We start from the raw sequence: 12,293 nt of genomic DNA, 5'->3' as shown, positions 1-12,293 counted from the left end.
GAGCCACCACCTCGTGGGGAGACCGGCCTGTGACCATCAAGAGGAGATAAGGCTGCTGTCACCCGGTGGGGCAGGGAAAAGTCACCCAGGCGGTCCCCTCAAGCATCTCTTCACATTCCTTTCACCTGATTTGCATGGTGAGTAGACAAAAGCAGCAATCCTGGGGGAGAAGGACCTGGTGACTTGAGGCTTAGTACCCCTGGGATGAGGGTCCCAGTCGTGATGAGCAGAGGCACTAGGAGAGGGTGGGGGGAGTCTAGGATGAGTGAGAGGAGGCTGACCAGGAGTGTCCCTGGCCTTCCTCATCTAAGCTTCTCTCACTGGAATTCTGGAAGAGCGTTGTAGACCTGGGGCGCAGAGGTGGATACCCCAATGTCTCCCTCCAATCCTCTTTCGGGTGGAAGTACTTATTCTGAGTGCTGAAGGCTGCCTTCGGCTGCTGGCCCTCTTCAGGATCGCCTCACCTCCTTCCCAGGGTGGCCCACGTCCGTGCCGGATCAATGCGGGAGTATTAAACCCAGTGCCACTGTCCCAACCCAGAGTGGCAGAGGCCTTTGCTGGTCTGCGTCTCAACTCGACATCTCCGTTGGCCGGTCCTCCTTCCTTTGCCTCCAAGAGGGTTGATCCATAGGGCCCTTGCTCCTAAATGCCCCGCTGCCTTCTCTTGGGGTCTGCAACCGCCCCTACCCAGGTAAGCCATTTGGTGATCCAGCAAATGGCTGGGGAGGCTAGGCCAAAGGGGCTGTTGGGGGAGGCATGTGAGATGGGTGCTTGTGAGGATCACAGTTTGGGGAAGGCTACGAGGGACAGAGCTTTCAGGTCAGACACACCTGGGCTCAGACTGTGGTTGAAGGGACCGGTGGGTCCCCCTGATGCTCACAGGCTATTAGGAGGTCTTCCCCAAATCTCGGTTTCTTGTAACTCCTGACCAATGTTTTATTCACGAATGTATCTTAACCATAAACCAACTTCTCTCAATGTCTGGCCCCGCCCCCTCTTGCGAGAATGAATTCGCGAACTCCCCATTGTCTAAGATGGACCTTATCGTTCAGTCATGGCACCACCTCCTATTCTCGTGGGCATACGCAGCACAGCCATATGGGGTCTCACAGGCGCAGGCCCTGGGGGTGAGAGATGGGATGTTCTCCCCTCCGTGGCCGCTGCCCCAGTACCTGCCGGTGCCCAGGGCTCACGTGGCAATTGGCGTACCTTGCTGCTGAGCAGGAATTCCACACCGGGCCCTGTCTTCTGCTTGTTGGCAGTGTCCAAAGAATTTATTTCAAATCCGCTCAAGACTGTGATAAAACTCAGGTTTTCCGAAAGGCAATACACAAAGTTAACCAACCCCCAAAGACCAGAAAACACAGTGTTTGCAATTCAAAAAATACAAACGCTTGTGGATACCGATACAANGGAGGGGAGGGGGAAACGCGGGGGTGGGGGGAAGAAGGCAGGGAAATGGAAGTCCTGTGGACTGTCAAAACAAGGACACAAAGCTCGTTACTCTTTAAATTCCTTTGCCAACGTTAAACAGATCGCTCATGCTTAATACAACAATTTAGTGGGACAGCAGCAATTCTACATCATGCATTTAACATCTTCTGCTTTGCTCGCTCTGCACCTCCCCTTGGTGATGAGAAAGTCAGGCTGGGGGCACCTCGTCACCAGGCGGGGGAAGAGCTGAAAAGGTCTGCAGACACTCCCCACGTTCCTGCCCCCACAGCCACCGGCAGCCACTTTTCCAGATCTGAAGTCTGTGTTTGGGGTGTCCTCAGAGCCTGCCTGAGGGCCTGGCCTGGTGAGCGGTGCCCCCCTTGCGGGGTCTTCCCAAAGACGAGGTTGGGCAGCCCGCGCCCTCCAGACGGGACTCCTCTGTGAGGTCTCCGCTCCCAACCCCTGACTGAAGCCAGCATCATTCACTGAGAAAGCCAGGGAACCCCCCCCCACCCCACCCCCGGCCAACAGGTCATGCAAGTCCAGTCCCAGGGCCATGCAGACTCCCAGCCGCAGGTCAGGAGCCTCGCCTCCCGCCTTACTCTTAGACCTTGGTTCTCAAAGCCGCTCCCCTGCCGAGATCTTCGGAAACAGTGGGGATACACTATGGTTTGGGGGACGCCTCAGATGTCAGAACTTAAGGTGACCGAGGAGACAGAGAGGCAGGTTAACCTCTTTGCAGGTTTTACGGGGGCTTCTGCACACAGATGCCTTTGGGACTAACGATATAATGCTGCTTACAGCACTTTGCACAAAAAGTACCATAAAAACAGGCCTCACTGGGAATGGGGACATTTGGGGTGTTGCTTTGTATGGCCGTGTGAAGCCTATTTGAAATGTCAGTTTTCCCTCAAGGCCAGGCAGCATGTTAGTACACACATGCTCCTGGTGACAAGAGGCCTGGATGGAAGACACTGCCTTGTGGTCGGAGAACATTCTGGAAGGTCCCCGCACAGGCTTGATTCCTTGGGAGCCATTAGCCTAGACTCGATAGATGAAAGACTATATTCTTTTCTTTCAAAAGTGTTATTCTATAATCCTCGCAGTAGGTCAGGGGAGGTAGGTTAGTATGTAGGACGCATCCATTTTCAGGTGGGGATACCGAGGCACGGAAAGATTTAAGACTATGTATAAGCCAACATCAAAGCCAGGTTAAAAGACATGAGTGTCTGAGTGCTGAACGCAGTGTCTGGTCCACACATCCTACCCCAAATCTACTCTTACCTATTTTTCAATCCATTTGAAGTGAAAGCCACCACAATCCCTTTCTCTTTACGGAGGAACCTGCCAAGGAAAGTGATACCGTGAAAACAGCTGCTGGCTTACTCGCAGAACAAAAGTGGAGATTTTCCCAGAATCAGCATAGACCTCAAATATCTTCTAATGAGATCCGATTAGATATTGAAAACCAGATGAAGGCCACACATCCGTTAAGTTCCTGTCGCCTCCAGGCAAAAGTGGCCAACGAGAAAGAAGGTAACAAGTGTTGCCTTCTCAGAATGGGGGTGCGGTGTTGGGGGGCAGCTTCAGTAAATACAGAGTGAGACCTGACAGCTTGGTGCCTGATCGTGGCTCACCTCCATCTCCCCCTGCCTGCCCCGGGCTGGCAGAGCACTGCATACCTATGGAAGGACAATCACGGCCTTGGGCAGTAAGCTGAAGGTCCGCAGCCTTGTGGTACAGGCTTTCCATGTCATGCTGGGCTAGATGCCCCAGCGTCACTCTGCATATTGACACATGGACACGTGACAAACCCCTACTGGTTCTCAACCCAGGGTGTCCCCCAGGGGACATCTGGCAATGTCTGCAGACACTTTGGGTTGTTGCCCCTAACTTGGGTGCTACTGGCATCCAGTGGGTGGAGGCCAAGGCTGCTTCTAACCACCCTCAGAGCACAGGCCAGCCCACAACAATAAGAGAATCCATCACCCCCTCCTGCCCCCAAATGTCTGTAGTGCTGAGGCTGAGGAACCTCAATCTTGTGAGAGTGTTTTCCGGCATTCATGTGCTGAGTTCCCCCTGCAGTTTTACCTACCCTCCCATCTCACTGTGTGCAGGTGACCACAGGACCATTGCCTGCTCATCTGTGCTGAAACATGCCTTCACAAGGGGCCAAGCCTTTCACTTGCAACTAGAATTAAGGCTAAAATGCAAATACCCCCGGAAGGACACTTAAAACCTGCGTTCTGATCCTTTCCTGAGAGTGATCTGTAGGCAGAAGGCGCAGGCACCAGAAGGCAGGGCTTTTCCGGGCACCAAGAGCAGGAAGTACGGGCCTGTTCCCAGCGTCCCCGGTGAACTCTGGCTCGGCCCAGGCTCGCTCTGGAAAGCATGACCCTCCGCACCCTCGGTGGGCCGTGGGGCGCCCAAGGGTGCTGTCACAACCACAGAGTTCAAGTAGGGCTGAAGATTCAGCCTAGAACTATATATAAAATTATATACAGATTTTATACGTCAGTTACTTTGTGGGTCAGGATTACTGATATCCACTTTAATTAGAATCGTTATTTTCCCCAACAGGACAGAGAGGGTGAAGCAGGGCCGTGTACAATGTTTTACCTTGCTTTGAATTAGGAGCTTGGGTGGTATGCAGTGAGGCGCTACTGGACACTTTTAAAAGGGAGTAATTCTAAAAGGAAAGGCATATGCTTTGAGCAAACTTGCTCACTAGCAGAGGATGAACTGGGAACCACGCTAAGGAGGCATCATTTACGATGCAGTGGGAACTGACGCTTTAAGTTACTTTGAATTCCCTTCTCACTGAAACTGCTTGATAGACAAACACCAAGTGATTTCTCAGCCAGCCCAACAAAAGCATCATCTTGATATAATTCTATGTACAAAAATGCCACCGCATTGTAAAGGAACAGGGGATTCGATGGCCAATGAGAAATTCACGACCTGTCGCCTCTGCTCCAAATCTGCTTTCTGGGACGGTAACGTAAGTCAGGCCGTGAGCCGTTGAGGATTCCTTCTTTCTTTGGCTGATCCCTCAAAAACAAGTGGGTTGCACAGATCTGCCTTCTCTCTTAGGTTCGTTCTTGTCCCTGGAAGGTGTTTTGTCTAAGGACAGGAGAGGTGGCTTCAGGACAGCCTGACGCGGTGCCTGGCATCAGCCGTATTGCTGCTGGGTTCCTGGAGTAGGGGCAGAGGAGGAAGGGCGCCTTCTGGGGACACTCACAGGCCCTCCTGAAGCTGCTGACCTCAGCACTGGGGACAGCGAGTTCTGGAAGCTTCCTTCTGGAAAATTACCTTTTTCTTCCCAAAGGGACCGCCTGCCCTTGTGGGATTCCGCTTCTCCCTGTTCCACATTTCCCTCTGACCTTGGCGCTGGCTGTCCCGAGCGTGTCACCAAGTCCAGCTGAACTCAAGCAGCTCCCTTCCCAAGAAGTTGAGCCAGGGCCACCTGGGGAGCCCAGCTTTGGGGATTCTGGAAGTTCCCCAGCCTTTCATCCGGCCCCCACCGCAGAAAGCCACTGACGGCCGCCTTTCCCAGCCACGCGCACTCCTGGTGTCGCTCTGGGTACGCCGGCCCGTCTTTTCCCAAAGCCGATGCATCTGGACCTGCCGGCCACGCTTCATCAGCCCCAGCAAGGCCGGGGCTCCTCTGTGTCCCCGATCTTTAGCAATACTCCCCCCCTCTTCCAAGCTGAGTCCATCCAGAGCTATGGCTAAGGAGTGAAACGGAAGGCAAATGAAAGCAGAGAGGAGAGCGGCAGGTACAGGGAGAAAGGCCGGCAGCAGCCTGCGTCCTGAGGGGTCTGGGGGAGGCCCTGCGTCCTGCGGGGTCTGGCGGAGGTCCTGCGTCCTGCGGGGGAGGTCCTGCGTCCTGCGGGGTCTGGGGGAGGCCCTGCGTCCTGCGGGGTCTGGGGGAGGTCCTCCGTCCTGCGGGGTCTGGGGGAGGTCCTGCGTCCTGCGGGGTCTGGGGGAGGTCCTGCGTCCTGCGGGGTCTGCGTCCTGCGGGGTCTGGCGGAGGTCCTGCGTCCTGCGGGGTCTNGGCCACCCCCCTCCACGCGCCGGGGACAAGGCAGCCTCGGCGGCCGAGGGTGCGGGCGGCCGGGCTCTGAGGTAGGATTGTTGGATCTGCTGCTGGGGGGCGGGCAGGGTCTACACAGCATTGGCCTTGGCTGCTCAGAAAACAAGGGCAGTGTCTACACAAGCAGGTAGAACCGAGGAAGCACAGTTGCTGCCGGTTTACGGGCTCAGTTTTACAAAAATCCAATCCAGCAAATGGACAAGGTACGCCTCGACCTCAAAAATAAAATGCTGGATAAAATATATTCTTTTTAAAAAGGAGGGAGTTTCGCTACCAGATGGAAACGGAGGTGGCAGGTGACACAGAGGAAGAGAACGGGGGCAGCCCGCAGCGGGCTCCTGCGGGCTCAGACCGCCTCCCCCAACCCCCCACAAAGCGAGCTCTGTTTCTGAGAGATGCAAATGCCTTCATGAGGACCTCCTGGGTCCGTTAGGGCACTCCAGCTCGGAAGGGCGGCCTGGGTCTCTGGCACTCAGCACGGCCAGGCTCACCCTGGGAGGTGGGGGCGCAAGGAATGCGCTGATATTGCTATTTCCTGCCTTTGTCAGAGGACCTGCCCATCCCCCTCCAGCGGGTGAAGGGGCCCCTCCTGCTTTTACCACGACAGTAGGATAGGCCTGGAAGGGAAGGTAGGCTGACTCTAAGAGGCTTCCCCAGGGCCCCGCATCTTCCATGCTGGGAGCCTGGGAGTACCAAAACCTGGAAGAGAGCAACTCAGAGAGGCAGTTCCAGAAGAAAGCCGCCAGCCGGCGGAGATGCTTCACACGGCCACTCCAATTCCAGTGTTTTCCTTTGTGTTCAAGAACTAAGAACCGTGTGTGCATTTTAGCAGACTATCATGTGCATGTGTGCGTGCGTGCGTGTGTGCGTGAGACAGAGAGAGGGAGAGAGAGAGAGATGATTCATGAAGGACCAAAGGAAACTATTTCAAAGGTTCTCAACACTTCAGTTGGAATGGTGAAGGTCAAGATTAATGCCCCTTTCTATTGACCTTGGATTAGGTCCGCAAGGGCATAACGAAACGGAGACTCCAGGACCAAAAAAGAAAACAGAGAACCTTTCCTGGCGCAGATGAGAACCTGCAGCCTTGGGACCGAGAGGTATCCCAGCAAAGGGTCAGTACTCGGGGCGTGGGATTCCGGAAGTGCCTTCCTGCTTTCTGCTCTCGGGGTGCCAGTCTCAGAGGCGGCCCTCCTCTTGAGCCCCCCACGCCTACCCTGTCAGCAAAAAAAGATAAGCTTTGAAAACAGATGGCAGGAAACATAATCGTAAACCCCGGATGCTTTCTCCCTCCTTTGAGAAAGGTTCCTTCTCTGTGAGCATTTATGTCCAGGAGGGATGAGAGAGAAACACACACCCAGCTTCACCACCGACCAGTGTCCACCTGTTAACCAGCTGCCTCAATAAGCATGGCCTGCAGACCTATTCTCATCCCCCAGAGAAAACACGTCTCTATGATACCCAGCGGCTGCTGGGCTGTGCCCTCAACGCGATCGTCCTGCCCTTGTGGGTCTTTCGACCTCAGCGAGGGATGGTGGGCCTTTTCCCCAGACGCCGGTGAACAGCTGGGGCCGGGAGGCTAGTTGCCCGACAGCTTTGGCCGTCCCAGGTTTGTCGGGACTTCCAATCCTGTGTGCAGGGTGACCTGGAAAAGAAGACCTGGTCAGTGAGGCTGGGGGCGGCCACCGCGAGAACCCCGAGTGCTCAGACAGCACAGCAGCCACAGGCAACCCCCCCCCCCCCCCCCCCGTTTGCTGGGGTCGCTGCAGGCAGCAGCCTGAGGGCTCCTCTGTACTGGGAGGCATGCTGTTTATTGTCGCATCACTAATGTAACGTCCTCGAGTTCACCCCGAGGAGTGGGCCTGTGCTTGGGTTTCCCACCTTGTCCTATGAGCCCAGCGAGGGCTGATGCTCCACGGCAGCAGGTGTACGGTTCTCACCGTTGCATAGGTTTCTGCTTTCTCCCAGTGGCCCTGGTTCCTTTCCTACATCTGTTGTATTCCAGGCTGCCTCAAAGCCCTTTCGTGAATCAATCAATTGGTGATTGATGTAGACCTGTCAGTATTCACAACCAGGACTCCCAGAGGGAGGAGGCTCTGCTAGAAGCTAAGGGTGCTGTACCCACATTTCTCTCCCACCCTCACCCGCTCACTGAGCTCCTATTTTGTCTCTGTCCCCTTGGGGGGCCTCCTGAGCCCTCAGCAGTCCCTCACGATTGACCCCAACCCTGAGATCTAAAAGGACAACGTTCCTGCCTGCTTCATGTGGGAGCCAGAGGGGGCAGAGGGAGTGAGAGGGGGGTGGAAGTCCTGGTCACAGCCCCTAGTACGGGTCTCCCCCAGCCCTCCTGTGCTTCTCTCGGGGGGAAGCCACACCTGAAAGGCCCCAGTGCACACCCACCTGACCATCGGCTCAAGCTGGACAGGGGACACTGACTTCCTCCCGATTGGTTAACGAACGCCTCCATTGCACTCTTCCCAGAAAATGGAACCCCCACCTGCTTGCCCACTCCATTCCCTTCCTCCCCCCCTCTCCGCCAAGTTGCCAGCTTAGAGCCTCTGCTTATCTCAAGCGAATAAGTATGGATTGGTCAGGCCAGAGAGGACCGTCTCCGGGGAATGCCCACAGTGAACTGGCAGCAGCTCCCTGCCTGGGTGGGCAGCAGTCAGCTTCTTTATAGCCCACACTGTCCCAGTGCACTTTGGAGGCCCCGGCACCCGAGAGAAACAGCCAGCTGGGCTCCTGCCTGGAAGGGCACGCGGTACCTGCACGTTACGGTTGAGGCTGAGGGCTGGCATGAAGACCCCGTCCACATGGCTGAAGGCTGTGGGGCCCTGCTGCTGCCCATTGATGAAGAAGGTCAGAGTGTGCTTATTCAGGTCCAGGAGCACACCGACAGTGGCCCCCTTGCACACACCGCCTTCCGTCCTGGGAAGAAAAGCACCAGGAAACCCCATCAACACATCTAGCCTGGGAGGTAGGTGGTGGCTCAGAAGATGCTAGGAATATCCTCACCTACAACACACAGCACTCATGGAAGTGCGGGGAGTTATTCTTCTAGGCTAGGAGGCTTTTCTTGAAGTGTACTCGCCAGTTCAGGGCCACACAGGAAGACCTTACCCTTCAAGTAAGCTTCCTTACCCTGGAGGGATCAGCTCATTCAGTCCCTTCTTTCCTGGAAGTCCCTGAGACCTGGGCACCCAGGGAAACCTGTAACTTGGGGTGCTTTAATGGCACAATTGGTTGAGCATCTGACTTCGGCTCAGGTCATGATCTCACAGTTTGTGAGTTCGAGCGCTGCGTTGGGCTCTATGCTGACAGCTCGAAGTCTGGAGCCTGCTTCAGATTCTGTGTCTCCCTCTCTCTGACCCTCCCCTACTCATGCTATGTTTCTCTCTGTCTCAATAATAAATAAACATTTTTTTAAAAAGAAAGAAAGAAAGAAAACCTGGAGCTTGGAGCCTGGGCAGGGAAGGCTCCTTTACCCCCCAAGAAAAAGAACAAACGTGGCACCCTTTATAGGTTTAACCAGTGAGAATGCTGAGATCCACAAAGAGGCAGAGAGCCAGACCTTTGGAGATTTCAAGGCCACTCGCCTTCAGCTCATCTCAGAAACATCCCAGGGACTCTTGAACAGCCATGCGTGGCAGGGGACAGATGCTGAATCTGGAATCAACTCCCCTGTCTGAGTTGCCATCCCATGGGTGCCAGCAGTGGAGCCTTGAGACTAAATTGTGACGCTCTTGATAAATGTCTGTGATCCCACATTTGGCAGTGGTGGGAGTTCCTATCTGCCCGTGAGAAGCATCTCTTCAGATGCACTCTCTTGATGATCTGCCTGCTCTCCGTGGATGAAGAAGGTCCATCAGACTCCCTTCCCTTAGCTGAGGGCTGAGGTCTCATCCTCCACCCCAGCTGCTCCACTCTGATGAGAAAACCATTTTTATCCTTTCCTGACGGGGCAGGTGCTGATCAGCTGGAGGCTGAGGGCCCGGCAGAGAGCAAGGGAAAGTCGTGAGGAAAGCTCAGTGTGCTGATGGGAAAGGCACTTCCCCGGTCAAGTTTCCCCAGGGTGGGAGGGGAAGGGTGGGTCGGGGGGAGGGGGTCAGTGTTAGGACCCCAGGACAGAATCCTGCAGGTGGAAAAAGGGAGCTATAATCGGGGTCTTGGTGCTATTCAGACACTGACCGCCAGGTGGCGGTAGAGACCGGCGTGAGGCGCAAACACGTGATTCCCATCCAAGCGCAGGCTGTCCCAGGTTCAAGGGCTCCCCACTGCAACCTCTACCCAGGCTCCCCCGCCCCATACACAGAACCGGAAGCAGGACCCGGCGTTTAGTCCTGACAGCGCCGCTAAGCAGCCCTGTGTCTTGGGACACTTATTTAACCTAAGCCTTTGGTAAAATCGGTTAAATGCTAATCACAATAGTGCTTTTCAGAAGACTAAGGGACAAAGTAAACTCAATAAATGCTCTGTTATTACTCCTATCAGCGGTATATCTGGGCACCATTTGGTTTAAGCAGGTAGAGATGGAGCTGGTAGGTCTGGACTCCACTCCTCTGTGGTTTGTGAACAGCGGCCGGGAGTGGGTCCGGGTTCTGGTCAGCAGACTGCACCTGGCAGCGTGCAGGACCCAGGCAGAGGGGGCAGAGGGGCAGAGGTGCTACCCTCCCCCAAGCATCTAGAGATAGAGGTCACTGCCAGAGAAACGGCAGGTGGGAGAAGCCCAGTCTGCTGGGGCCAGAACACTGAGAACCTCCAGGCTCACTGACATGGCCCGGGACTGGGCCCAGTGAGGTTGGCTCCTCGAAGCTCCTTGCCTTCCTCCTGGGGAGATGGCCCTGAGCAGGCCGGGAAGATCCCGCGGTGAGAGGGCAGCTCTGGGTGACTACTGTTCTTTATTTCTGGGCTCGTTGGCCAGTGCTGGCCTTAAAAGATTTCCCTTCCCCACCCCCACCCCGGACACACAGGCTGGGTGAGAACATGGAGCCCCTGGGGGAGGAGAAAGCAAACACAGTGGGGTGGGCGCCCCACTGCCTTCTCTGAGAAGAGACACCAAGGTGCCCACAGGTCCCTGAAGGAGCCCATGTATCAGTGACATCTCCCCAAAGGGCCCGTCTTCCTGTGTCCACCCTGGTCACACCACTTCCAGGGCCAGCCTCAGAGTAAAGCAGTGGTCTCGACTGAGTCCCCACAGTGAGCACCCCAACAGTGCCTGCCACTTCCAGGTCTGCCCTTTTGGGGGGCACTGCCAGGGGTCAGAGCCCACCCGAGTCTGGGCAGTGGGAGGGGTCACTGCCAGGGCAATGGTACCCACTTCCTCTGTAGAGACTTGGTCATAGCCACAAGGACACCAGCTGTGCCCCGGGGCTGTCAGTGTGTAAAGGGAAGTGGAACAGAAGTGGGAAGAGAACGGCAGCCAATGAGCCTGGTCGAGGGGCTTGCCGGGTTGCCTGTAAAGCCACATGCCCTGGGGCCACTTGAGTCTCCGTTGCAAGATCTTCCTTGGGCTGCAGGCACACGCTCGCTCCTACTTGGAAATCGGACACCCGCGTGGCTGAAACGCCTCCCCCACCTTCCTGAGGTCTGGATTTGGGAATAGCAGGAGGGATGCTGTCCCCATAGGACCCTCACTCGCCCCCCCACCCCCGTGCGGCTCACCTGTTGGTGTGGGAGTTGCAGTGCATGAACCAGCTGCGATTGTTGTCCACGTACATGGCCCAGGCCTTGTCGTCCTTGCCCAGCATCATGTCCTTGACCACGCTGGCCCTGGCCACCCCGAAGGCGGGGTCTGGGTGGTTGTCATACCGGTCCACATGCAGCTCCCAATAGTGCACACCCTTGGAGAACGCAGCCGTGCCCAGCACCACCCGGTCGTCATAGCTGCTGCAGGTGGCTGTCTGGTTGTCGTTGGATAAGATGATGTCCCGGTGCCCAGAGTTGGGGTCAAATGTGAACCAGGCCACTGGAAAGGAAGGAAGCAGAGTCAGCGATGGGATTCCCAAGCAGTCTCTGACCCAGGCTCAGAGACAGACTCACTCACTCACATCTATCAGCAAGTTGGCCTCCAGCATCAAATGTTCTTCTTTGTGTGATTCACAGGCACACACAGGTGCATAGGTACATACATGCATGCGCGCGTGTACACACACAGACACACACACACACACTCTCCCCGATCTCTGTTCATCCAAGTTCTCAATCCCATGAACCCAACCTTGCCAAGGAGCACAGACCCTTGAGCCTCAGAGCCCCAAATCTAAATGCCTTCTATGGAGTCTTGGTTTCGAACACTCTCCCATTACGCTTCATACACCGATGTATGTTAAAGAGGAAGTAGGTAATCCCTGCCCCACTTCGTGGCTGTGGGATCTGAGGCACGGAGTGGTGGAGTGATATAACCAGAGTCACCAAGCTTCAGCCTCCTGTTTCACAGCACTGAGCCACACCTTCTTCTGGTGTCCGATATCCTCGGGCTGTCTAATACCTCGGGGTAGTGAGGTCCTTACTCTAAAATCGTGACCACAGTGCTCAGGGCAAGAATCACTGCTCTGTAGGACAGCGGGCGTCTAAGGGCACAAAGCTAGTGATCTTCAGAAAAGCGTCCCCACCTGTGCCCTTGACAACAGCATCTGCTCCTGCCTTTTCTCCCCTCTGTCCCGGGGAGACGAGCCAGGCATGTCACGTCTTCCTCAGGGTGACCAGAGGATGTACTGGGATACTCGATGACCATAACCAGGACTGGCACCATCCTGGGATGCCC

The 12,293-nt window shown here is 55.6% G+C and overlaps 1 protein-coding gene across 1 annotated transcript in view; it reads right to left on the bottom strand.

Moving 5' to 3' along the window:
• Nucleotides 1-7,109: 7,109 nt before the first annotated feature.
• Nucleotides 7,110-12,293, bottom strand: part of TRIM67 (tripartite motif containing 67) — a 48,935-nt gene continuing 43,751 nt past the window's right edge. Inside the window, 3 exon segments of the mRNA XM_077751660.1 lie at nucleotides 7,110-7,175; nucleotides 8,296-8,458; nucleotides 11,192-11,495. Coding sequence (XP_077607786.1) covers nucleotides 7,110-7,175; nucleotides 8,296-8,458; nucleotides 11,192-11,495 — 533 coding nt within the window.

This window comes from Crocuta crocuta, unplaced genomic scaffold, assembly GCF_008692635.1.
Source record: "Crocuta crocuta isolate KB4526 unplaced genomic scaffold, BGI_CrCroc_1.0 scaffold59, whole genome shotgun sequence".
NCBI classification, from domain to species: Eukaryota; Metazoa; Chordata; class Mammalia; order Carnivora; family Hyaenidae; genus Crocuta; species Crocuta crocuta.
The sequence above is the reverse complement of the archived record's forward strand: the minus strand, read 5'-3'. Positions and strand labels throughout refer to the sequence as shown.